Source organism: Garra rufa, chromosome 5 (genome assembly GCF_049309525.1).
Source record: "Garra rufa chromosome 5, GarRuf1.0, whole genome shotgun sequence".
Lineage (NCBI taxonomy): Eukaryota > Metazoa > Chordata > Actinopteri > Cypriniformes > Cyprinidae > Garra > Garra rufa.
In genome coordinates this window covers 28,722,597-28,748,653 of record NC_133365.1, presented here as the reverse complement: position 1 = coordinate 28,748,653, position 26,057 = coordinate 28,722,597, and the positions used below count along the sequence as shown (strand labels likewise).

The window sequence follows — 26,057 nt, the reverse complement described above, 5'->3', positions numbered from 1 at the left end:
TATTCAATAATTTATGTAACTATGTACCCATAGGGCCGAACAGGACCTCCAATTTGATGATCACGCGTCTCACTATGTATGCTGCAGATAAAAAGCAAATAAAATACAGTCAGACATTTCAATTCTTCAACAAAAAAGTTAAAAACCAACAACAGTCAAAATTACATTCACATACATTCATTAACTCTAAAAAAAAAAAAAAGAAAAAAAAAAGATAATTCTATGGAAATCTAAATGCCACAAAAATGTATGTGCATAAAGAGACAAAAAGATATCAGTTAATTAGGTGCAATTATTTTGTATTACAAGTTTTCTGTAACGCAATGTTCAAATATGCAAATGAAGTAGTATATAATTAAATATTCATAAATGTTACATAACATTGCATAGATTTTCAGAACAAATATCAGAACATTGTGAACGGATTTTACAGAGTGGATCTCTTTTTGGATATCGCTCCATAAAATCAGAAAATACTTCCAACATACAGAAAAAAGACATTTCACAGTGTTTTTAAGAACAAAATGTTTTGTTAATGGAGATTTCATGGAGATTTTAAAGATATATACTGTAAATAAAATCTACAGATGCAAATAGATAAAGTGTAATTTGGATGTTTTCATGCCACTAGTCTGATGGCATAAAAATAGTCCCAAATGACAATATTGACCAGTGCATGAAAAAACTATGGTTTTACCTGTACTGTGTTGCCTTAAAAATAATAATAAAACAAAAATCACCTGAACGGGCGGTTGGGAACGACTTTCATGGGAACATGGTCTTGTTGTCCAGGTCTCATGTTAGGGGGAGGTCGACCCTTTGAAAGCAAGACAAAAGGCAGAAAAAAAAATTAAAGTATCTTGAGACCATGTGAATTTTAATAGTTGGCAGATCACTAGAGAAGCTAACATTGGTACACCTGTCAGGCTTGAGAAAGTCCTATGATCTGTTTATGAATTATTGCATGTGTTTTTATGACTTCCAAAGGTATTTCCACATTTTTGATTAAGATAATGGCAGCCATGTGCTGCTGCTATGAATCATTAACTATTTTTACAGACAAGATATTACGTTGACTCACATTCATATCAGAAGCAAAAGCAATTCCAGGGAACAAGTCCTGCTCTTTAGAGTCTGTCTTTGGTGTTGTCGTTTCTATAGTTTTTCTACACAAACAAATACACAAAAACAAAATGAATTACTTGTTAGACTTTAGACTTGTAAGACAGTTACTTGTAAAACACAATGACGTGATGAACATCATTTGCTGTAAGTTTTATATTTTAATCACCCTCATAAAGCCAGACTATTTAAGACACAAAGATACATCTGATGCTATTCAAACTACTTCTTGTGTTGTGTTTGCCATTCTCACCCTTTGTGATTCTTGTTTGATGACAACATAATCACGTAGACAATCACCCCCACGAACACAGCGAGTGTGAGACCAGGCAGAGATGCCACCAGGGCAAAGGTCACTACTGTCCATTTCTGAGTGCAGGCTTCATCAAGGTAAAACTCACCTTGTTTGCTGTTGCACCTACACTTGAAACAGAGGAAAGCAGTGAACCTCTACACCAACTTGTGTGTAGACTACAATGTACATTATCACAAAAAAAAGTCATCTAATAAGAGCAGATTACCGACAGAACGGTTTTCCATCAAAACAGGTACATTTGCTTTTTTCATTACAGTTTTCAATAAACGAACATTGGCCAAAGTCAGCAACACCTGCACAGAAAGCTGAAGAACATACATACAGAAACTTTAGTAAGATTATTAGTCTTTATTTAATATTTGTAAAACAGATACTACATAACCATTTCAACATTTCTGAACCTTCTTTTGAGCACACACTTACGGTCTGGTGTCTGTCCAGTTGCCTCATCAGTAACAAATAAAATGAAACACAGGTACAATAAGATCTTCATCTTTAGTTTCCACATATGCACATCAGAGTTCCACCAGCGGTACTTGTATAATAAGGACTTTTGCACCTGACGGGGTTATTTATAGAGTTACACACACACACCCAACAGTGAGAGCTGAAGCATGCGCAAAACCGCTAACACTCAAACAATCCCTGCCGGACCTGAGACTCAAAACCGCAACCTTCTCGAACCATTAGGCCACGGCTGCGATCAGTTTAAGACGATCAGTTATTTTCAAAAAAAAAATTAGAAAGGTTAAAAATTATATAAATTGTCAATAAAAACAAAAACAATAATTTCGCTAGATAAGACACTTCTTTCTCAGCTGGGATTGTGTAGAGCCCTTTGAAGCTGCATTTTGGAAGTTCAAACTTGGGGGCACCATAGAATAATATTCTATACTATACAGAGAGAAATTTTTTAATGTTTTCGTCAAAAACATTATTTCTTTAAAACTGAAAGAAAAACACAAACATCTTGGATAACAAAAGGGGTGATTAAATAATCTGTAAATTTGGTTCTGGAAATGAAATGAAAGGAAAGAACTATTAATAAATCACTGTTTAATATTGTAAGTTTCATTGTTTTAATCAATTAGACATGCTTTATGATTTAAATTAATCATAATAAGATTTACCCATTAAAACAGAGTCTATAAAAATGAAAATGAAAAAAAAAAAGAAATTTGGGAAAAAATAAAATGGATTTTCTATATATTTAAATTATATTTTTATTTAACAAACATTTTGATGCATTTCTGTTTTGTCATCGTCTTTCATAATGACAACAGTCACATCACATGACAGTTTTCACAATTTACTTGAAACTACTTAAAATTGCCAATGTCAGCTGCCAATAGGAACTTAGACCAAAGCTTGAGTTCAAAGTGTTTCAGAAAAATGGATTACAGTTTAAAAAAATGTACATATAAATCTCGGTTTAGGTTTACAAATATCACAATGTACTCATTTTAGTTACATAAAAATTTATTTCTCACATTATTCATCACAAATGTTGTCAGAATCTTAAACAGGCTCAATAAGTCATATAAAAATAACATTTAAAACACAACTATCAGAACAGGACGAAATATACAGTTTATGTGCAACACCATGACCACCAGGAGAGTTACACACTTAACATATGTCCACTCAGAAAAGGAGTAAGTATGTGTTAGTTGTCAGAATCCATGTCACTGTCTCCGCCAACGGATCTGAATTCTTCACTGTCCTCCTCATCCTCACTGAGCTGTGCCTGTGTGAGAACACTAGGCCCTCTCCTCCGCTCATCCTCCTCCTCCTCTTCTTCCTCTTCACTTATCCCATACACCTCCTCTCCATCCCGTTCTCCTGTCCTGGGGCTGGACATATGCCTTTGCATCTGACTGTCTCCATCATCATAGCTGCCGTAGCTGTAACACACAGGTAGTGTTACTGAAAGAGCCTATGATTTTAGATTTTATGAAAAGACATGGCATATCTTTACTACCTTTCTGGGCCTTGAATGTGGTAGTTGCATTGCTGTCTATGCAGGGTCAGAAAGCTCTCTGATTTCATCAAAAAATATCTTAACTTGTGTTTCGAAGATGAACAGGTCTTACAGGTTGGTAATGACATGAGGGTGGGTAATTAAATCATTTTTGGGAGGAACTATCCCTTTAAGCTCTCAATCACAGCAAAGTGTGTTTATGACAAACACTTTGTAGTGTGTAGTTAATAGTTTTTTATATTAGTTACAGTTTACAGAGATGCTGTCAACTGTTTCGTAGTGTTGTATTAACCTAGTATGGCATTAATAGGCTGAAAAGTTAGAGGTAGAAAGACTAAAATCAAACTGACAGCATGTGAATCAGACATAAAACAAATCTGAAATCTGTGCCAGTAGCCAGCCCTACTTCACATATGTGACCCTGGACCACAAAACCAGTCTTAAGTCGCTGGGGTATGTTTGTAGCAATAGCCAAAAATACATTGCATGGGTCAAAATTATTGATTTTTCTTTTATGCCAAAAATCATTAGGAAATTAAGTAAAGATCATGTTCCATGAAGATTTTTTGTAAAATTCCTACTGTAAATGTATCAAAATGTAATTTTTGATTAATAATATGCATTGTTAAGAACCTAATTTGGACAACTTTAAAGGTGATTTTCTCAGGATTTTGATTTTTTTGCACCCTCAGATTCCTGATTTTCAAATAGATGTATCTCGGCCAAATATTGTCCTATCCTAACAAACCATACATCAATAGAAAGCTTATTTACTGAGCTTTCATATTATATATACATCTCAGTTTTGTAAAATTTAAATTTAACCTTATGACTGGTTTTGTGGTCCAGGGTCACATATGTACACTACCATTTAAACGTTTTGGGTCTGTAAGAATATCCAATTTATTTTAAAAGCTCCTATGCTCACCCAGGCTGCATTTATTTGATTAAAAATACAGTAAAACCAGTAATATTTTAAAATATTATTACAATTTAAATATATGTTAAAATGTATTTTTTTTTCAGTCTACAGTGTCACCTGATTCTTCTGAAAGGATCACATATTACTGACCCCAAACTTTTGAACAGCTAGAATGGTTTAACCTTAATTGACCTGATTTTGGTTTTACTGTTGCTATGACTTGCTTTAGAAACAAAATAATATTTGCCAATTCACGTAGAACAGTATAAATTGAATTCAAAAGTTTGCATACACCTTGCAGAATCTGCAAGGGCAAGGTGTATGTAAACTTTTGACTTCAATTGTAGATCATGACGGAGGGCATTATCAAAATGCCCCAGAGAATAACACAGAACTGCATATTAGTACTGTAAATCATGTACATAATGTAAAATAAAATAATCACAAGTATTAACTCATTTAGTGGGCTACCAAACAATAATGACTCTGGCATTCTGCAGTTACTGAAGAACAGCAGCATATCTATAACAGTGATACAAAATCAGCTTTACTCAAACAAGAATATGCTTTTTTGCATGCATTCTGACCTGACATTGCTGTCCTCCATGTGTGTTACCCCATCAGGTCCCTCTCCCTCATAAGACATCATACTCTCTTCCTGCTCTAGTCCAATCCGGGTGCTCTCCTGATGCCCAAGGTCAGCATCACTGTCACTGCCGCTCTCTGACAGTTGGATAGCTTCAATGGAGAGCAGAGAGAGTTAATGTTACATACACAGCTAAAATACCCCACAAACACTTGTATACACATGACTACACACACAAACTCACAAGAGAATGGATTATCGCCTTCCTCCTCACTGGCATCGTCCTCTGCATCTGACATCAGCAGATCCTGGTAGAGGACACTGGCCTGTGCTGGCCGGCTAGAACTTTCATCATCCTCCTCCTCGTCATTCCTATGCATATGCCTCAGTGGCCGCATGAGGAGCTCATCGTCATCATCCTCCTCGTCTTCATCATCCAGATCTCCCTCATCAGCCTAGAAGTACATACAACACTCAAATCTCTGACACTGAAACATTCTGCTATACTACAGCTTTTTAACTTTTGCTGTATAATTGCTTAAAGGGATAGTTCACCCAAAATTAAGATTCTGGCATTAAAGTAGTTCACTTTCAGAACAAGAATTTACAGATAATGTACTCACCCCCCCCCTTTTCATCTAAGATGTTAATTTCTTTCTTTCTTCAGTCGTAAGGAAATTATGTTTTTTGAGTAAAACATTTCAGGATTTCTCTCCATATAACAGACTTCTATGGTGCCCCCAAGTTTGAACTTCCAAAATGCAGCTTCAAAGGGCTCTAAATGATCCCAGCCGAAGAAAGAAGGGTCTTATCTAGCAAAACGATGGATTATTTAAAAAAAAAATTAAAAAAAGTAAATTTATATACTTTTTAACCTCAAATGCTTGTCTTGTCTAGCTCAGTAAGATGGGCGTTTGAGATTAAAAAGTATGTAAGTTGTAAATGTTTTTAGAAAATAACCCATCGTTTTGCTAGATAAGACCCTTCTTCCTCGGCTGGGATCATTTAGAGCCCTTTGAAGCTGCATATAAACTGCATTTTGGAAGTTCAAATTCGGGGGCACCATAGAAGTACATTATATGAAGATAAATCCTGAAATGTTTTCCTCAAAAAACACAATTTCTTTATGACTGAAGAAAGAAAAACATGAACATCTTGGATGACAAGGGGGTGAGTAACATTACCTGTAAATTCTTGTTCTGAAAGTGAACTACTCCTTTAATTACTCACCCAAGTATTCTCATAGCTTCGTAAAATTACAAATGAACTACTGAAGTCACATGGACTATTTTAACAGTGTCCTTACTTTTCTGTAACTTGACCGTAGGAGCCTTGCTGTCTATGCAGGGTCATTTTAATTTTTGTGTGAACTATCCCTTTAATGCATGTTCATTTTGTTCACAGATTATTACCGGAGCAGGTGTTTTAGGTTTGCCATCATCATCTTCCTCAAATCCTTCTATGTCCACATCAGACTCCTCCTCGCCCAGTCGACCTCTGCCGTGACGACCCTTAAGAAAGTACACACAAAAAACAATTAAGAAAAGTGTAGTGGCACACAGAAAGAGAGGACCATTTAGGAAATGCATGCAGCAAAGGATGGACAGATGGAGGGAGGGAACCAGTTTTAGATTAAATGAACAATTAATGGTTGAGACACAGAAACCACTACAGATTGGTCCCTGAAAACAGCATTTCAGCTACATTCCTTGCATAATTTTGTTTTTGGCTGGTAAGAGTCTTAAAGGAACACTCCACTTTTTTTGGAAATAGGCTCATTCTCCAACTCCCGCCTAGTTAATAAGTTGAGTTTTACCGTTTTGAAATCCATTCAGCTGTTCTGGCGATATCACTTTTAGCATAGCTTAGCATAGATCATTGAATCCTATTAGACCAATAGCATCGCATTCAAAAATGACCAACGAGTTTCCATATTTGTTGTATTTAAAACTTTACTCTTCTGTAGTTATATTGTGTACGAAGACCGGTGGAAATGCAAAGCTGCGAGTTTCTAGGCTGATAAGATTAGGAACTACACTTCCATTCCGGCGTAATAGTCAAGGAAGTTTGCTGCCGTAATAAGGCTGAAGCAGCAAACTTCCTTGACTATTACGCCGGAATGGAAGTGTAGTTCCTAATCTTATCAGCCTAGAAACTCGCAGCTTTGCATTTACACCGGTCTTAGTACACGATATAACTACAGAAGAGTAAAGTTTTAAATACAACAAATATGGAAACTCGTTGGTCATTTTTGAATGCGATGCTATTGGTCTAATAGGATTCAATGATCTATGCTAAGCTATGCTAAAAGTGATATCGCCAGAACACGAGAACAGCTGAATGGATTTCAAAACGGTAAAACTCAACTTATTAACTAGGCGGAGTTGGAGAATGAGCCTATTTCCAAAAAAAGTGGAGTGTTCCTTTAATTTGAAAGAAACATATTGGATTTAGCTCGCTAAAGACCAACTTAAAATGCACTCTAGACATTCTTTAATAGAGATGTAGTAGAAAGCAAACCAAGCAGCACACAGAAACCATCACAGTACATTGGTGGGTGACCACTTGGATGGATGGTGGGGTGGGAGCACATATCTAAAGGGGTAAAGCAAGCCAGCCAATTAAATGAATGAAGAGATGGATGGACAGAGGAATAGATGAATGCAGAGAGGGAGAAAGGAATACCTGCCCCCCTCTTTTCTCAGGGGTGGGAGGGATTAGCGTAGCCTCAGCTAACAGACTAGAATCTCCCTGCAAACTCACAGACACACTGTTCTCACACACATCAGGCTGAAAGAAAGAAAGAAAAAGAAAAAGAAAAAGAAAGAAAGAAAGAAAGAAAGAAAGAAAAGGGAAACAAATGAAAAGAAAAGGATAGAAAAGATCATAAAAAAAGAAGTAAATAATAAAAACAAAAAGGCCCAGACACAGAATGACAAACAGGTTGTCATAAAGGGAGGGGGAAAAGACAGGAACAGTGAGGAAATGTGAATCAAACAGCTGTGCAGTACATAACATTTGGATTATGCACAAAAGAGAGAGAGAGAGAGAGAGAGAGAGAGAGAGAGAGAGAGAGAGAGAGAGAGAGAGAGAGAGAGAGAGAGAGAGAGAGAGAGAGAGAAACAAGCCTTTTGTTCTATTTCTGGCAGAATCTCTTATGCTGACATGCTTAAGACATCTGAGATCATGCCCTCAGTGCGATCTGTGTCTGTACCTGCGGTGTATACGGTCCAGGGGTCAAGGGGTCTAAGCACTCGAGGTCTGCAGCATCCAGAGCAGCTTCTTTAGCAGTAGAGATGTCTTTTTCCAGTTGAGTCAGGTGTTCGTCATACTAACAAACAGATACACATTTAACATCTCAAACAAGTCAAACAAAGCACATGAAAACCTTAAAGAGCCCACTTGCACACAGACGTACCTCTGCTAAAGTCTGCTTGCAGACATTTACAATTTCCAGAGCTGTTTTGGTATAAGGACTATCAGGCCCTAAAACAGTAAGAATGCATACAAAAGTCAAGTCACAATTTTAGTCAAGACAAAACTGTATTTTCATAACTAAAACAATTATGTTTCTTACCATTGTACTTGACACTGTTGGTGTGAATGAGCCCGACATCAGAAAGAAACACCTCTCGGTTCTGATACTTGTGTTTGGAGATGTTCTACACACAAACAGTTCAGAGATTCTTAAGTAAATCACATTTTAACTGAAGTTACTTGCATCCACACACTGATCTTCCTCACCTTACGGAGTGTGTCCAGATCCATGGGGTTGATGATGACTTTGTAATAATCAGGAACAAATTTCTTGTTAACAGGATGATGGAAGGGCCAGGACTACAGAGAGAAAGAGAGATATAAGAGCAAATCACTTATTTTTGCTAACTGACAGATTAGCTGGTCCTCCCCAGTTTCAGTGTTAAAGCTGTTAAACCAGATTTTTGATGTCATAACATTTTGACAATTTATTGTCAAAATCAAAATACATTTGATATGTTAATTTACTAGGTGTTTACTTGTATAAAGCTTGAAAAAAAAGTCTCTCACAGGCTGCCTAAAGACCTTTGATAAGATAAGGTTAATGGATAACATATTGAAAAGGAGGAAGGAAAGGATATTGGCTCACTCTATAAACAGTTAAGCTGCGCACTCACATCCCATCCCTTTGTATATTTGTTTAAAATTCATTTTAATTAATTTTAAATAATTAATTAATTAAGTATTATTGTGCCATTTGTAAGCTTTTTCAGTAGCTGTGGTCTACTAAAAGCCTTAAAGGCATCAGGGCTAAAGTGGAGAGAACAAACACACATGTTTTTATAAAGTTTTATTTGTCCACAGGCATCTTTCCATTCTTTTCTCTTCTTATCGCTAGGAAAGCCATGAAGACTTACATCGCTTCTCTTGTTGTGCTTCGACTGAAAATTACAACCAAAAACCGCACAATGTGGCATTGTATCAGCATTTTATTTTCCGTGTTGTCTTGCGGTTAAAATAGCAACAGATAGCGGCAGTAGCTCACCGAGTGCAACCATTTCACGTCATCAAAATAATGGCACCCTCCATAGTTCAAAATATGTAGCAAACAACATGGATTTTTTAAATAACGTAAATCTTTAATGGGTTTCCTACTACATATTTCAGTAAGAGACATCATTTATATCATATTAAGCCATACAAGTCTTAACACCTGGGGAACCCTTTAAATAACAGTAAATACAAAATATATAAGCCTAAAACAGGAAATAGCATTACTCACGTCTGGTACAGCCATCATCTTCTGTGTGACAATGTTGTCAAGGATGAAGGAGAAAGCGACTTGATCATCATCATCCAGAAGGGGATTAATAGCTTTTTCCAAACGAACCAAACGCTCCTCTTTCTGCAAAGAGTGACAAGAATTAGTTCTTAATCTCTCTGCAAGCATGTCTGAGTCCTAGTAAAGGATTGACATCTACCTCTTTGATTTTCTCATCACACAGATTCAGCATTGCTTGACTGACAAGAGTTAAAGGATGCTTTGCTCCTGAAAGCAGACACAAAATCAGATCATGAGTATGTCTAACCTGAGTACAGATATTTCAAAAATTCCTCCATCAGTTACATGTGAAAATACCATTGTACGTAGCACTGTTTTTGAAGATGAGTTCGACACTCTCTCTGAACTCTTCTCGTGAAGGGTACATGCGTTTGCGAACATTTTCACGTAACGTCTGCAGGTCCATTGGCCGTGTGATGATCTTGTAATAATCCTTAACCACCTTGCCGTTCACAGGAGTGTGAAACGGGTATGTCTGAAAGAAAAACACCATATTCACTCAGTTTTTCACAGCATGTGTCTATATCAAGTATAAAAAAAGATGAATGTGTCTTACATTAGGAAGGTCCCTCATGTCATTAATGATGCTCTCCAGCACTGAAGAGAGTGTGACCATGGGGTCTGTCCTTCTGCGATGGATGGACTTATGTGGACGCTGAGAGCAAGGAAGAGAAGGAAAATGAAGGACGATGGCACACCAAGAAGCTGATATATGCTGATTACTTATACAGGGTCTATAGCAGGGCTACTCAAATCTTGCCCTAGAGGGCCAATGTGCTGGAGAGTTTAGCTCCAACCCTGATCAAAGTCACCTTTCTGTGATTTTCTAATGATAGTTGTGTTTGATTAGGGCTAGAGCTAAACTCTGCAGGAAAGTGGGTCTCGAGGGCCAGATTGGAGGATCCCTGGTCTATAGTGACCTGTAAATGACTGCTGTACAAAAAAAAAACACTTAAAACATACTCTTACATTGAGGTAGTCACAGTGCACCGTCGTCCCCACACGTCTCTTCTTCTTGGGAGGAAGCTGCTGCTTGGGGAACTTCAGAACCAGAGATTTCCTTCGCACTTCATCAGCACTGTAAACATATTAACATACAAACATATCACCAATGGATTAATATTCATAATAATGCTAAAAATACTAAAACAAATAAGCATTCAAATTATTTCAGCAGTTCACAAAACATTTGGAAAGGTGACTTGCGACGTGACATGCCCAACATTATCTACAACCATCTTGTACAGTATTTTGGTCATTCTTTTAAATGTTATAATGCATAAAGCATATTAATTGAGAATCTAGATCAAATAAATTGTAAATTCATTCGTCACACCACAAGTATTATTTTTGTGTTATTTACACACTATTATAGTATGTTTTAATATTTTAAATGAGTTTTCATTTTAATTTGAGGCATTCATTAATTGCTTTTGCCATTTTTATGAGTTATAAATACATTATTTTATTAGGTATATATAAATATATACACTACCAGTCAAATGTTTTTGAACAGCAGGAAGAGTCTCTTCCGCTCACCAAAGCCTGCATTTATTTGATCAAAAAAAACAGTTCAATTTTTAAATATTTTTACTATTTAAAAAAACTGTTTTCTATTTGAATATATTTAAAAATGTAATTTATTCCTGTGATTTCAAAGCTGAATTTTTAGCATCATTACTCCAGTCACATGATCCTTCAGTAATCATTCTACAATTCTGATTTGCCGCTCAAAAAAAATTATTACTATGTTGAAAACAATTAGAATTTTTTCAGATTTCTTTGATGAGAAGAAAGTTCAGAAGAACAGCATTTATCTGAAATAGAAATATTTTGTAACATTATAAATGTCTTTATTCTCACTTTTGACCAATTTAAAGCATCCTTGCTAAATAAAAGTATTAATTAACTTCAAGCTTTTGAATGGTATAGTGTATAATGTTACAAAAGCTTTTTATTTCAGATAAATGCTAATGTTTGGATCGTTCTAATCAAAGATTCCTGAACAAAATGTACTTAGCTGTTTTAAATATTGATGATAATAATAATAATAAAAAAACAACTGTTTCGTGAACAGCAAATTAGCATATTATAATGATTTCTGAAGGATCATGTGACACTGAAGACTGAAGTAATGATGCTGAAAATTTAGGTTTGATCACAGGAACAAATTACATTTTAAAATATATTCAAATAGAATGCAATATTTTACAATATTACTGTTTTTGCTGTACTTTGGATTAAATAAATACAGGCTTGGTGAGCAGAAGAGGCTTTTTTAAAAACATAAAAAATCTTACTGTTCAAAAACTTTTGACTGGTAGTGGACCTTTTAGCTGTTTGTTTTACCTCTCAATGAGCTGCTTCCCAAGCACGATCTTGGTTCCTTCTACTTTAATAAGTTCTTCATTGTCATTGTGGATCACAGTCTTCTCAAGCTCCTCTTCCTGCTCCTCTGTCATTGCCACCGGATTAGATGGTGGAGCATTGGTTTGGTAGTATAATGGACAAAACTTATTGGTCCTCATGTGGCCAATAGCACCACAAGCTCCACATTTTAACTGTGGACACCAAAAACATTAGAATCAGTCTGTGCAGACACTTTCAGAAGACATGAGAAACAAGGATCAGTGATGATTAGGAGGGCATTTCTAATTTTGTACCTTCAAATCTGGTCGTTCTTTGGCCTTCTTTGTCTTTTTCTCAGGTGGACCTTTAAATTTGTCTTTCTCTTGATTTCGTTTGAGGCGCCGCAGCTGCTCTTGAATTCTTCGTCGTTCTTTTCTCATCTCCTCCCTGTGCTGCTCATCAAACAGTGCAAACTTGCGACTGCAGACACACAGACATTACTTTTGTTTGTGTTTAACTTTTTTTTTTTATAAAATAGTGTTTAATACTATAATTATTATTGGTGTGCTAGTATCAACTATTGAACTTATGGTATCACAATAACTCTATGGTATCAGTATGCAACTAGACACTTACATGAACTCATCATCCTTAGTGGTGCGTATACGCAAGTAAGCGTCAATAACAGCCGGTTTGCGTACAGTCTCACAGCGCACATATTCTTTGCCGTCCTCATCACAGAAGGTGCGATAAATTTTCAGCCTTCGCCCTGTTGCTGAAGAGTTCAGGCTAGTGACGGAGGAAGCGTCATCATCTTTGTGTGAGCTGGTGGACATGGCACTTGCTACAATGCATAAACAGATGACAAGTCATTAGGTACAGAGACAGACAAAAATCTGGGCACTGACAAGCTCAATTGCACACACACGTACAGCCTTTGCGTCGTTCTTTGCGGCCTCTCTCTCTATCGTTGTCCTCTCCCATCAGCATCCGCTGCAGTTCTTTTCTCTCTTGTTCTTCTCTCTCTCTGCTCAGCTGAGAGCTGGTCTTCTTATTCTGCAGCATGTTCTCAATGTTCTTTCCCATCTCCTCAAAATCACTGTCCTCGGCTGAGCTGCTGTCAGTGTCCGTCGATAACACCTCTGTGGACTCCAACACTCTAAAACACAAAAACACACACATTGACTCATTTTACATACACAAGAATAAAGGAGCATGCCTATCCTTATCCTATAGGAGTATAGTTGGCTTATCCTAAATAACTAAGGTACACCTATAATAATATTATATTCATCTTGGTTCTGGTAGGAACCTGTGCGGAGTAGTTCAGTACCTGTGTGATTCGTAATAGACATAAACAGAGAGAAGTGCAGGTACAATGTTCTTCTGCAAGATGCATGCAGTTCTGTTTATTAACCACTAGAGCACCAAATGTTAAGGACTGCAGTTTGAATGTAACTATTTTGATAACCTAACTTTGATAACCTAACCTAACCAAAGCTACTACAAATAATTTTTTGGTCGTGCAGCTGTGCTGCTCATTTCTCTCAATTCTCACTTGTTCTGAAGGTCAAAGATCCTCTGGCACTCCTCTTTATAACGTTCCTGATGTTCTGCCACAGAGAATCGAGACCCACGAGCAAATTTACTCATAGGCCCTTCTCCTGAACGAGCCTGTTCAGTAGACATGGTCCTCACGACGTCGATTACCTCCCAACGGGAAAGTTTCTTTATCTAAATACACACATACATACACAAATTAGTGCATACAGAGGTAGGAGACTACACAACTATCACTAACAAACATTCATATCATTAGAGATCCAAAAAACAAACAAACAAAATTCACAGCACCTTTATTCAAAGATAACTATAATGTGATTAGCTTTTTTAGCAGCAATATCTTTTATTAGTTTGTTTGTTTGATAAGTTTAGTGTCACCTCTTCCTCAGGAACTCCAAATTTGCGGAGCAACTGTTTGGCATTTTTGAGTGACAAGCGTCTCAGATCCGCATCAGTTCCTGTGACTGTCTTTTTCACTGGCTGGGGCTCTCGATCATCCTGAGGAAAAAACAGGAAATGTGTTTGAAATGAAGGTGATTGGAATTTCCTCATGCATTTGAAACATTTAACTGCCTGGAGCTGTGCTAAATGGTCAGAAAGCACTTACCTTCTGCTGTGTGGGTTTGTTGGGGACTTTAACGTATGAGAATCCTTCTCCACAACCAGTGGGGTCAGCGACTCCTGTGACCTCGAGGAGACACTTCCCCTTCATGGCTGCAATGAACGCCCGAGTTGTGTTCCATGGGGCAGTGCGTACCTGATCATACCAACACATGAATATCATCAAAAATCATAAAAAAAAAACTGACTAAATCCATCATAAACACAATATTCAAATGCACTCATTTAAACTCTGACCTCATCATCAATCTTCATCTGGAATTCCTCCTCATTCTCTTCTTCCGGTGCAAAAAAAGACTTCTCACCATAACCAGCATCCTGGAAGAGAGAACAGTGTACATTAGCTTGTGGATCCGAAAAAACATGCACATGCACATGAAATATGAAGTTTGCATGTGCAAACCTTTAGTCTCTGCTCAGCCACCAGCATACTGTAGTATGCACAACACTGCTCTGGAGAGACCATCGCTCTGATCTCCTCTTCGGTAGGAAGCCGGAAATCAGGTTTTAGCACCCACCAGTTAGAATCCATGCCTGAAAGATTGCACATGAAACAGCTTCAGTACAAGACACAGGAGAGAAGTGTAACAGGACGTCTATATTGTTTTATCAGTAATAACAAATATCTATGGTCAAACCCTGATGATTTTATTTTAATTGTGGGAGGTTTCTTTTTGAAAAATGCAAAATGTGAAAAGTTTCTCATTTCTTTTTTGTGGCATTCTGTATAATGCCTGTTTTACACAAACTGCATCCGTTATGCATCTGTTTTTACACTCAAGTGTTTATACTGCATAACAAACCTGCAGCTCTAAAACAACAACAGTAATTTCTGGGATACTACAATAAACTTCCTTGAATAATAGCTATAAAATGATAATTGGGAATGTGTAATTGAAATAAATACATGTGCCTCAAATCTGATTTACACCACATTTACACACATCTTACACAAAATTCAACCCAAACTGTGGATAAAATCAACTAGATAGATTTACAGCACAGACAGTTTGGATGTTTGGATCCCTGTTATTCTGTGAGGACCAATGGGTGCAAGTATACGTAAAAAACAAGGATAAGGAAGAATTGATCTGGTGCACTTCCTTATCAGAATTGTCTGTTTCTGTTCTACCTTCCCAGTACCAGGAAAAGTACTTCCTGCATCTGTCAACATCGGACACACACAGTGACTGAAAACATCCTTCATTTCTCTGAGTTTGTCTTCCTGTTATATTCTTTGTCCATTTAAAAACAATTCTTAATAAGAAGGCCAATAGGTGAACTTTAAATAAATGTGCATGCATGATAGAGAGTGTAAGTTCACCTGTGCGTTTGAAGTCAGCACAGAGTTTGAGGCGTTTGCGGATGCTGCTCTCAGAGTGAGAAGGAAAAGCTTTCTTTATGTCCTCCATGCGTATACGACGAGGACGATCTTTACTCTTCCAAAACAGACGATAGATGAACACCTACAGAAAGAGAAATTCCATAAATACACTCCAAAAACACGAGAGGCATTTCAAACAAGATCAGGATTTCAAATGTCTATAGGTGTCCCACGAGACTTGATGTTGGGCCTAACAAAGTCATAATTGTGTTACTTACACATACAACTGAAGATGTTAAATACTAGGGATGTAACGATAAAATCTTACAATATCTCAATATGAAGTCCACGATACAATATTTATTGCAATAATTTAAAAATGACACATGAAGACTTCAATAATTTTATCTAATGCACTTTGATTTCAAAAAGTAAGAGCTCCAACCCATGTTCTTAACAAAGCAAACTTAAGTCAGTCTTGACTTGTACCTGAACTTCAAAGAGACTCAATCCTCCTTTTATTTGTGGTATACTGTCTTAATGTAAATTACATTCCCACTGTTTTTTTAGGAAGCCAAACAAATTAGAATATAATAACAACACTAACAACAAATTTATATTATGGTTATTCCTATGACAGCAATAGTCATATATTGTAAAACAATTGCACTGTACAATAAATGAATATGAATATTTCCTAGGTATATTATTTTTGCTTTACACTACAGTAGGGAAATTACAATACTTCTTTCCTAATTTCTACACTTGACAGATACTTTGATTTTGGACTGCAGTAACATTACCCATTTAAACCACTAGCTGTCAGCAATTCATACAGCACTTTTAAGCTTTTATTTTTACGGAAATGGCAGTAGAGCTTTTATTTAGATGGGAAAAACAGGAAACAAGCTTAAAAAAAAATGTGTCAAATGCTGTAATCATCTGCCGCAAAAATAAAGCATAACTGCTGGCCGTTTCATTCCCAAACACACTTAACTCACATCATTTACTTTGAACTGTGCCATTCTGAGGCATGAAAAACAGTGGATCAAGAGCTGATCGCCTGAACAAAGTGTGCGCTTTGCTTTGACGCAGCGAAAACAGACTTGATAAAGGGATTAAGCCATATTCCTTTAGTTTTTAGTTTGTTTGACAGATACTGTGCCAAACTATAAATGACCAAAACACAACTTTAAACACCTTTTATGTTAGAATAAGAAGTTTAAATAAATTTTAAAAATGACACTTTTTGTCCGGAAGACATCATTTTATATCGTCATGTGACCACGATGATACTGAGATATTGCTATCGCGATACTGTGATAATGATAACACTGACACATCCCTATTAAATACACCAAATAGTCAGCTAATATTACTGGTGTCCTACATAATGAGCCTTTACATTTTCAATTGCACTTTTTCCAATACATTACATCTTATCACTTGTTAACACACAACCAGAATAAACTAGGAAGGCAGTTATGAGTGTGAGTGATACCTGTAGGAAATCTCGAATGTGTGTGTTGGCTCGTTTAGAGTTGGGTCCTGGCACCTCATAGAGAGGGCACTCCTGACCCACAACGATTATGTCCACAAGCTCTCGGATGAAGTAGCCTTGTCTTGTGCGGATAATCAGGAAATCAGTCTCAGGCATCTTATGTAGGTAGATGGGAGCTCTGAACAAGTTATTTTCAAAGGCCTGTGATGCACACAAAAGTACAACATAATTCATAAGGAATGACAATATGAAGACTTCAGTATGATACGATTAAGAAAACATGCATTTGACAGAATTGTGAGAAAAGTGTTTGTACGTTACCTGCAGTAGTTGTCCAGGGTGCAATGATCCCAGGAATGGTGATGTGTGACAGTACACAGTCTCTCCGTACTTACAGTCAGGTGCTCCTGGGTCTTTACCTGGTTTCTACAAACAGAAACATGAACAATGCCATTATCAAGGGTGACCCAACTTGGACACCCAGATCCAGAACAAGTCTTCAAATGATCGAGACTTAGACTATTCAACAGATTAACGAGACCCAGAGCTAGATCAATGCCTTATTCATGTCACACGCATTCAAAGTATTGACCATCCTGTGCTATGACAAGTCAGTAAGTCTGTAAGTCTGTACTTACTCTTTTGTAGTAGTTCTTGATTTTGGTCGCCATGCCAACTTGCATGAGAAGTGGAGGATATTCCTCGCTATATTCAGCCAAAATCAGGTCTCCGTCTTTGCCTGTCAGATCCTGAGCCGTGCGCATAAAAAACATGTCTCCTCCACCTGATGCCTGACGTTCCTGCTCTCGCATCTGAGAGATAAAAAACATTTTTTAAATATAGACAAGCATGAACTTTAATAAGTCAATGTATATTAAACAAACAAACACTCACTGTCGCTCACAAACACACAAATGAATTATCTGTGTCAGTCTACCTTAGCCTTCTTCTTGATGTGTTTGAGGAGAGGCTGGGCTGGGTGTGGGCCAGGCTGCGACAGTGCTCCAAATGAGTACTTCTTAAGGGAGGGACGATGGAACTGCCGTAGTTTCATTGGTCCCATGTGAGTGGGAAAGAATGGCTGCCTCAACTCAACAGAAGGAATGGAGTGCTGAGGATAGAAATGTTGACAAAAAGCAAAATAAGAGAGAATAGGCCAAGCAAAATTAGGAAAGGCATATTACAGTGAGCTATGCACAAGCCCAGGACATAAAAAGGACTGAACAAGGAACAGACTTGATCCCGGGTCCCCATTCACATCCCTAGAGTGTATGTCCTACCTGTATAATGTTTCCTCCAAAGGAACCCCTGAGCCCCTGCTGTTTGGGGTAGTAGAACTCATCATTGGATAGATTCCAAGGATCTTTAATCTCCGGTTGTGACATATTCTAGAGAAGAATGAGAAAGAGACATGACAAACATTATCCACTTTCCACATAATTGCTCTTTCACTCCACATCTTCTCCTTCTTCTTACCTGTTGCGGTTCGTCTTTGATGACACCAGTCTTTCCCAAAAGAATCCGACTTTTTTTCAATGCTGTCTCTTTTTTGTTTTCTTTGGAGGGTGAATGAGAGGCTCTCTCCTCTTTTTCATCTGGGATCTCTGTAAACACACATCAAAGTCAAATGTTAGGTGGCATGTACACTTATGAAAACAGATTTTTAGTGTAAAAGAGGAAAGAGAGGCTCCTCAAGGTTCTTTAATGGCCCTTTAATTTTAACCAAACATAACCTTTAACTAAATTATTGGTTCTCTACCTGGGGGCCTTAAGATGACCAAACATGAAAAGTCATCATTTACTCACCCTCAAATTGCTCTAAACCTGTATACGTTTCTTTCTTCTGGTGAGCACAAAAGATGATATTTTGAATTACTACGGTTATTGTCAACTGTTTGGTTACCAACATTCTTGAATATCTGCTTTTGTGCTCAACAGAAGAAAAAACTCAAAGGTTTGGAAAATTTTAAGGTTGAGTAAATGATGACAGAGTTTTCATTTTTGGGCAAACTCTTCCTTTAAAATAAAGATAAAACAAGCATTAAAATGAACCAAAACAATTAAAAATGAAGACAAATCAAATTTCACTTTACTTGTTTTTTTTTCTTTAAAGAACCAGGTGTTCCAGTGTTCTTGGAAAACTTGGATATATGAGTTAGCCTAATTTATGAACCTAATTTGTCTAAAGTGTGATTTTGTGAGTTTTTTTTTTTAATATTTGATAATTTTTTTATGCGGAAGGAATTGCATGTAAAAAATATTTTTTTAAATCTTTATCCATAATTCTTATCCAGCAAAACTCCAAAAAGCAAAATATTTTTGTAAACAGTAGGAGGCATTGGATACTAAAAGATTCAGAACCAATGTTGTAAAGACAGAACTGAAGTAAGTTTAAAATGTTACAAATAATACCGAGTACAATGTTTTCGTCATTGGGGTTGAGAGTAAGAATGGGAGGAGAAGGGAGGCGGTCCATGTTCTGGTCATCCCAGATTATGTTGTCTTCCCAACGTCCATAGACAAGCTCCTCGTTATCAATCGGGAATATGGAGAACCACGGGGTGTCATCCTCATGAGAGACTGTAAGAAGATACAAATTCAGTTGATTGTGTTCTGAGCCCCAAGAAGTGGATACATTCATATTAACCTCACAGCATCTGTCATAATCTAAACATGACCACAGAACAAACAGGACAGTACCTTGATGATCATGATTATGTTTGTCCCTCTTAGAGCCTGATATGGATGGAGTTTTGGCCAACGGAGGCGGGGTTGGGGGAACCAACTGAGAATTACTGCGACTTAAACCTGGAAAACATACGTACATTCATTTACAGACCAGTCAGGGGATGTCTATGAATATGTGTTTTTTTATGTGATGCACTGTCAGTGTAACATTCTGTTTGTTTGTTACATTACAGCTTTGTTTTCTCACCCTGCTGAGCGTTGTAAGCATTAGCATTGCGGGTCATGCTAGTAGGCAGCCACCCAGCCAGACTGGCACGCTGAGTTTTAGTGCCCTTGTGTTTCACATCATCTCCATTCCAGATGATGTCATCCTCCCACTTCAGCTGGGTCACCATTAAAAACAACTCATCCTGCACCGGAGATGCCTCCTCCTCCTCCTCCTAACACACACGGAGAAATTTTCAATTTGAGTTTTTATGATCAATTTACTTTACTTTTAATTTTAGTGAGAAAGAAAAAACTATATGTTTCTATCAACCTTAATTTGCACAAGTACACTACCAGTCAAAAGTTTTTGATTTTATTTCTGTGATCAAAGCTAAATTATCAGCATCATTACTTCAGTCTTAGTTTCACATGATCCTTTAGAAATCATTATATTGTGCTGATTTGCTGTTCAGGAAACATTATTATTATTATTATCAATATTTTAAATGGTTAAGTACATTTTTTCAGGATTCTTTGATGAAAAGAAATATTCAAAGATCAGCATTTATCTGAAATAAAAGGCTTTTGTAACATTATACACAATACTATTCAAAAGCTTGGAGTCAGCATAATTTTTGGGGGGGGAAAGAAATCACAGAAATAAATATTTTTATTTAGCAAGGACACTTTAGGTTGATCAAAAGTGATGATAAAGACATTAATAGTGTTACAAAACTTATATTTCCAATAAATGCTGGTCTTCTGAACTTTCTATTCATCAAAGAAACCTGAAAAAATCTACTCAGCTGTTTTCAACATAATTATAATAAATAATTTTGAGCAGCTAGTCAGACTATTAGAATGATTTCTGAAGGATTATGTGACGAAAGTAATGATGCTAAATATTCAGCTTTGAAATTTTAAAATTTTAAATGTTTTGCTGTACTTTAGATCAAATTAATGCAGGCATGGAATTTCTTTAAAAATAAAACATTAAAAACCCTACTGTTTCAAAAACTTTCAACTGGTAGTGTAAACACACAAAACCATCGTGTTTAAGATTATGATAATAAATTTCAAAGACATGCTGACAAATACCCATTTGTAATTTCAAGCAGGTAAAAAAAGTGAATGAAACCTTTGCACATTTAAGTTACAAATGGCTGTGTTGATGTAATGTTAAAAATAAGGTTGATAAAAAGTTCTAAAGACAGACATCAAACAATGTTATTTTTGGTAACATTAAATATTATAATTGTAACTAATAATATTTAGAATTTGCTTTTTATTTTTTTTATATTTTATATTTAAGTTTTTATTAGTGTTTTTTTCTATTTAGCTTTAATGTATTTTAGTTTATTAATTTTTCAGGTACTTGCCAAGACCATGTTTCTAATTTTCATTTAAATGTTTCATCTAATATTTAGACTTTATTTCAGCTTTATTTTAAGTCATGAAAATGATTTTTAACAAACGTAGTTTCATCAAAAACAGTACTCACCTCTGCATGTTCTTCTTGGGGTGGTTCCTGCTCACTGACTGGTTCAGCAGTTGGAGGGTTTGCAGTTTTAGCCGCTGTATCAGTACTTTCCTGCTTTTGGTCATCTTTGAGCTTAAACCCATAATGAAAGCCACTGCCATCTTCTGCGACACTAAGCATGTCGTACCAAAGCTGTGCTGGACCATAACGCCACTCGGCCACCTTTGGCCTCACCTCAGAGACCTTATCACCTTCACCAGACACTTGCAGGAACTTAGACTCCACCGGAGCCATCATGGTGATCTACAGAGAGACAGACACAGAAAAAACAAAGTGTATAGGCCTACTTTCTGAAGCGGCCAAGTGGACATGTCCACTTATGTCTGGTGTACCTCGTCATCAGATAGACACTGCTCCGGTGGTGGAGGTGGCGCATGCTCATAGTCCCATCCTGACTTTTTCTTAGCCCCTGGCTCAGTTGGCTGTGATTCGTTGTCACCTGTGCCCGTGTCTGATTGTGGCTCTCTCTGCTTCCGTTTCCGTTTCCTGCGAGCACTTCGCCATACAGATGGCATGTTCTTACCAGGACCAAACAACCGCAAGAAGCGCAACACCTGGTAGATCCCAAACATTAACAATTACTATATGAAGCGCTGCAAACAAACTAAAAGTTCAACGCAAACTTTGTATTATTAAAGAGTTCATTCACCCAAAAATGAAAATTCTGTCATTAATTACTCACCTTTAAGTCGTTCCAAACTCGTAAGACATTCTTTCATCTTCGGAACACGAATTAAGATATTTTTGATGAAATCTGAGAGCTCTCTGACCCTCCATAGAGAGCAAGGGTACGCCCAGAGAAGTACCAAGATGATCCACAAAATAGTCCATGTGACATCAGGGGTTCAACTGTAACTTTACAAAGCTACAAGTATACTTCTTTTGGCAAAGAAAATAAAAATACTGACTTTATTCCACATTTTTGTCTCTACTGCGTCACTTGTGAACATGCATTCGTGAGAGTACCACAATACATGCATTTGGCAAATTTGTCAACCATCTTGGTACTTTTCTTGGCCTTGAATGTGGTAGTGCCCTTGCTGCCTATGGGAGGGTCAGAGAGCTTGTGGATTTAATCAAAAATATCGTAAATTGTTTTGAAGACTTGGTTTGGAACAACATAAGGGTGAGTAATTAATGACAGAATTAAATTTTTTTGGGTGAACTAACCCTTTAAGAGATATTGTGTAACACTCACCCTTCCTGGTCTAAACTCAGGGAACAGCTCCGTGACTCCAGGCAGCGCTTTAGCAGCATCTTTCTGCATGATGCCCGCAAGAGGGAGGGTAAGACACCCTGACTGTCCTCCTGTCCCTGAACCCTGAGACGGGCGATCGCTCTCACTCTCGCTGTCTGATGAGCTGCTGAAATCAACCTTATCGCCCACAGATGAAGGAGCGATAATCGACGGTAGAATAATGCCATCACCTTCATCGGTCACTAAAAATAAAAAAAAAATGAAATAAGAACAACACAAACTAAATTCATGATTCCTGATCAATCACAAGTCTTATTTACCACTGCTGTTCTGAGTAGGCATGTCTTCTTTCTTGGCAGGGGTTGGCAGACTAGGTGGAGGGGGAGGTGGCATGAGTTTGGCATCAACGTCCTCACAATCAGCATCATAATCTTCCTCTTCATCTGCACACCAAAATACTCATGTCAGCAATGAAGATGTGTATATATGTGACCCTGGACCACAAAACCAGTCTTAAGTCGCTGGGGTATATTTGTAGCAATAGCCAAAAATACATGGTATGGGTCAAAATTATTGATTTTTCTTTTATGCCAAAAATCATTAGGAAATTAAGTAAAGATCATGTTCCATGAAGATTTTTTTGTAAAATTCCTACTATAAATATATCAAAATGTAATTTTTGATTAGTAATATGCATTGTTAAGAACTTAATTTGGAGAACTTTAAAGGTGATTTTTTGCACCCTCAGATTCCAGATTTTCAAATAGATGTATCTCGACCAAATATTGTCCTATCCTAACAAACCATATATCAATAGAAAGCTTATTTATTGAGTTTTCATGTGATGTATACATCTCAGTTTTGTAAAATTTAACCTTATGACTGGTTTTGTGGTCCAGGGTCACATATGTCAGTGTGTTCTGCACCAGTTGTGTCTGTGTGTACCTGTTCTCCGTGATGGCTGCAGGTTGCCCATGGCCTGTCTGTATTTGCGGGTTTCATCTTCGGCAACTTCACTGATATCAGAGTAATCAACTGCGTCATCTGTGCTCCTTACCCATCCTACATTCACACACAAATAGCTCACAAAGTTAGGTTATTTTATCACATCTCTCTTCTAAATGCACAAATCTGGCACATGGAGAGAAGTTTTCAATTTACAGAAATACAGACAGACCCTCTGCGTCAGTGTTGCTCTGGTCTTGCTCTTGCTCAGCTGTGTCCTCCTCACTGGCTGTGATTTCGGTAATAAGTGAACCCAAACCCAGAGAGCCCAGACCAGCCAGGTGCTTCTTTGACTCCTGATAGAGAGAAAGAGAGACTTGATAAGCATAAATTCTTTTCTAGCCTCTCTCCACTAAAGGCGTTCAGGGAAAGAAGTCTGTGGTTTCACTGGAAGATTGTTATGACATTTTGATTAATAATTCAAATAAAAAGCTCAAAATGAAACACATGCATGAATGAATCATCCACAATAAGATAGGTTCACCCAAAAATTTAAATTCTGTAATTAAACCCGTAAGACCTTCGTTTATCTTCGGAACACAGGGGCAGCCGTGACCTAATGGTTAGAGAGTCAGACTTGTAACCCAAAAGTTGCAGGTTCGAGTCTCATGTCCGGCAGGGATTGTAGGTGGGGGGGAGTGAATGTACAGCACTCTCTCCACCCTCAATACCACGGCTGAGGTGAGTCCGAATCCCTGCGCGCCGCAGCAGAGTGGCTGCCCACTCCTCTGGGTGTGTGTGTGTTCACTACTGTGTGTGCACTTGGATGGGTTAAATTCAGAGCACAAATTACGAGTATAGCTCACCATACTTGGCCTCCATCACCTCCTTTCAAATTACGTTGTTTTTGACCCTCCATTCTGCAACAACCCTTGCTGTCTATAGAGGGTCAGAGAGCTCTCAGTTTCACCAAAAAAAAAAAAAAAAAAAAAAAAAAAAAAAGTTTCTTAATTTGTTCCAAAGAGGAACAAAGGTCTTACGGGTTCAGAACAGCATGAGGGAGAGTACTTAATGACAGAATTTTCATTTTTGAAAAAATTCTAACCCTTTAAAAACATGCATTTATAAATAGATATGGTGAATTTCCATTTCATGGCAACTGATTTTGCATCTAAAGCAGGGATTTATTCTCTTACCGTATCCAGCACACTGTCATCTTCCAGCTGTCCATTCTCATTGATGTTTCCAAACAGAAACCCTGTTAGGTGGAAGGGCCGGTCCTGGTCCTCATCACTGTCTGAGTCTGACATTCTACACAAACAAAAACAACATATAATATCAGCCCAGCAAATCAGACTTCATGGATATTATGATTCTGGTACAGTCAAGTCATTTAGCAGTCACTCTTATCTAAATTCTCCTTTTGGGATTTAAACCTACAACCTTTTAGATTTGAGTTCCTTACCCCAACACTCTTAGATGATTCAAACAGGTAACACTTTACAATAAGGTGTCATTTGTTAACATTAGTTAATGTTTGACTAACATGAACAATACATTTATTACACTGCTTATTAATTATTAATGTTAATGTTAGTTAATAGAAGCAGTTGTTTATTATTGCTCATGTTAGTTCACAGTGCATTAACTAAGGTTAAATAACACAACTTGTGATTTCAATAATACATTAGTAAACGCTGAAATTAACATTAATTAAGGATAATGTTCATTGTTCATTCCAAGATCATGTTAACTAATGCTAACTAATTAACCTTATTGTAAAGTGCTACCATTTAAGCTATTATGAAACAGTCTAGGTATAAAGCAAATTATTATTTTTTTAACAGTACACCACTGCTTCACAGGTTACACTACTAGAAATTACTAGAGTATACTTAATTTTCTGGTGACAACACAAGAGATTTGAGATGTAGCAACAGAGAAAGATACGGTGTTTACATTTTCTCTCTCACACACGCCTCCCACTTTTGTATTATTTTACTTTTACAGACATTTTAAGACACTGTTATGAATCCAGCATTATATTCTTTAAAAGTACGTACCTGGTCCTCTGTTGCTGTTATCCGGCTTGCTGTTAGGCCTCTCGATCCTCGGGCTCAAGTGAGAATCTGCCCGAAGGAGGAACTCCCTGAGCCCGGTCGATTAGCTGTTAACAGATATCGAAAAGGAGACGCGTGAAAGCATGCGCGCTAAACATTCAAGTATATTAAACGCAAGCTTTTATAATTCAATGTGTAACAGTTAAATATAAATAAGTCATACTGCTTTTGCAATGAATGGGCTGTTGCAGCTGCATGCGCGGTTAGCAGCGTCTGTGTGTATGTTTCGTTTCTGTTTGTTGTGTGTTCGAGCTG

General features: G+C 37.2%; 1 protein-coding gene across 3 annotated transcripts; it reads right to left on the bottom strand.

Annotated features, from left to right (window-relative positions):
• Positions 1–1,643: 1,643 nt before the first annotated feature.
• taf1 (TAF1 RNA polymerase II, TATA box binding protein (TBP)-associated factor) lies at positions 1,644–25,992 on the bottom strand. 3 transcript variants are annotated; one of them, XM_073839647.1, is made up of 42 exons: positions 25,746–25,992; positions 24,879–24,993; positions 23,915–24,038; positions 23,683–23,799; positions 23,058–23,180; positions 22,738–22,979; positions 21,872–22,093; positions 21,501–21,782; positions 20,040–20,232; positions 19,805–19,912; positions 19,517–19,684; positions 18,581–18,708; positions 18,385–18,492; positions 18,042–18,215; positions 17,743–17,916; positions 17,426–17,530; positions 17,105–17,305; positions 15,604–15,745; positions 14,683–14,813; positions 14,517–14,597; positions 14,266–14,415; positions 14,037–14,156; positions 13,654–13,829; positions 13,028–13,254; positions 12,732–12,939; positions 12,410–12,575; positions 12,096–12,307; positions 10,716–10,824; positions 10,303–10,401; positions 10,044–10,221; positions 9,886–9,953; positions 9,687–9,809; positions 8,672–8,764; positions 8,505–8,589; positions 8,346–8,413; positions 8,142–8,258; positions 7,613–7,717; positions 6,340–6,438; positions 5,172–5,382; positions 4,929–5,079; positions 1,862–3,342; positions 1,644–1,743 (listed from the first exon to the last, which is right to left on the bottom strand). In XM_073839647.1, exons 2-41 carry the CDS (start codon positions 24,990–24,992, stop codon positions 3,105–3,107), a joined length of 5,940 nt encoding a protein of 1,979 aa, XP_073695748.1. In that variant the 5' UTR covers position 24,993; positions 25,746–25,992; the 3' UTR covers positions 1,644–1,743; positions 1,862–3,104. The 3 variants fall into 3 exon arrangements, with proteins under 3 accessions (XP_073695748.1, XP_073695749.1, XP_073695750.1); XM_073839648.1 differs by lacking the exon at positions 7,613–7,717 and having other exon boundaries at positions 10,710–10,824; XM_073839649.1 differs by lacking the exon at positions 7,613–7,717.
• Positions 25,993–26,057: the final 65 nt, after the last annotated feature.

What these genes read in the sequence shown, in the direction of transcription:
- taf1 (XM_073839647.1), bottom strand. Translation starts at nt 24,992, where the DNA reads ATGTCAGACTCAGACAGTGATGAGGACCAGGACCGGCCCTTCCACCTA. An exon ending in CCCAAGAAGAACATGCAGAG is followed by an intron (nt 20,233 to 21,500) that starts GTGAGTACTGTT and finishes CGTGTGTGTTAG; the next exon opens with GAGGAGGAGGAGGAGGCATC. An exon ending in TTGGAGGAAACATTATACAG is followed by an intron (nt 18,216 to 18,384) that starts GTAGGACATACA and finishes TTCTATCCTCAG; the next exon opens with CACTCCATTCCTTCTGTTGA.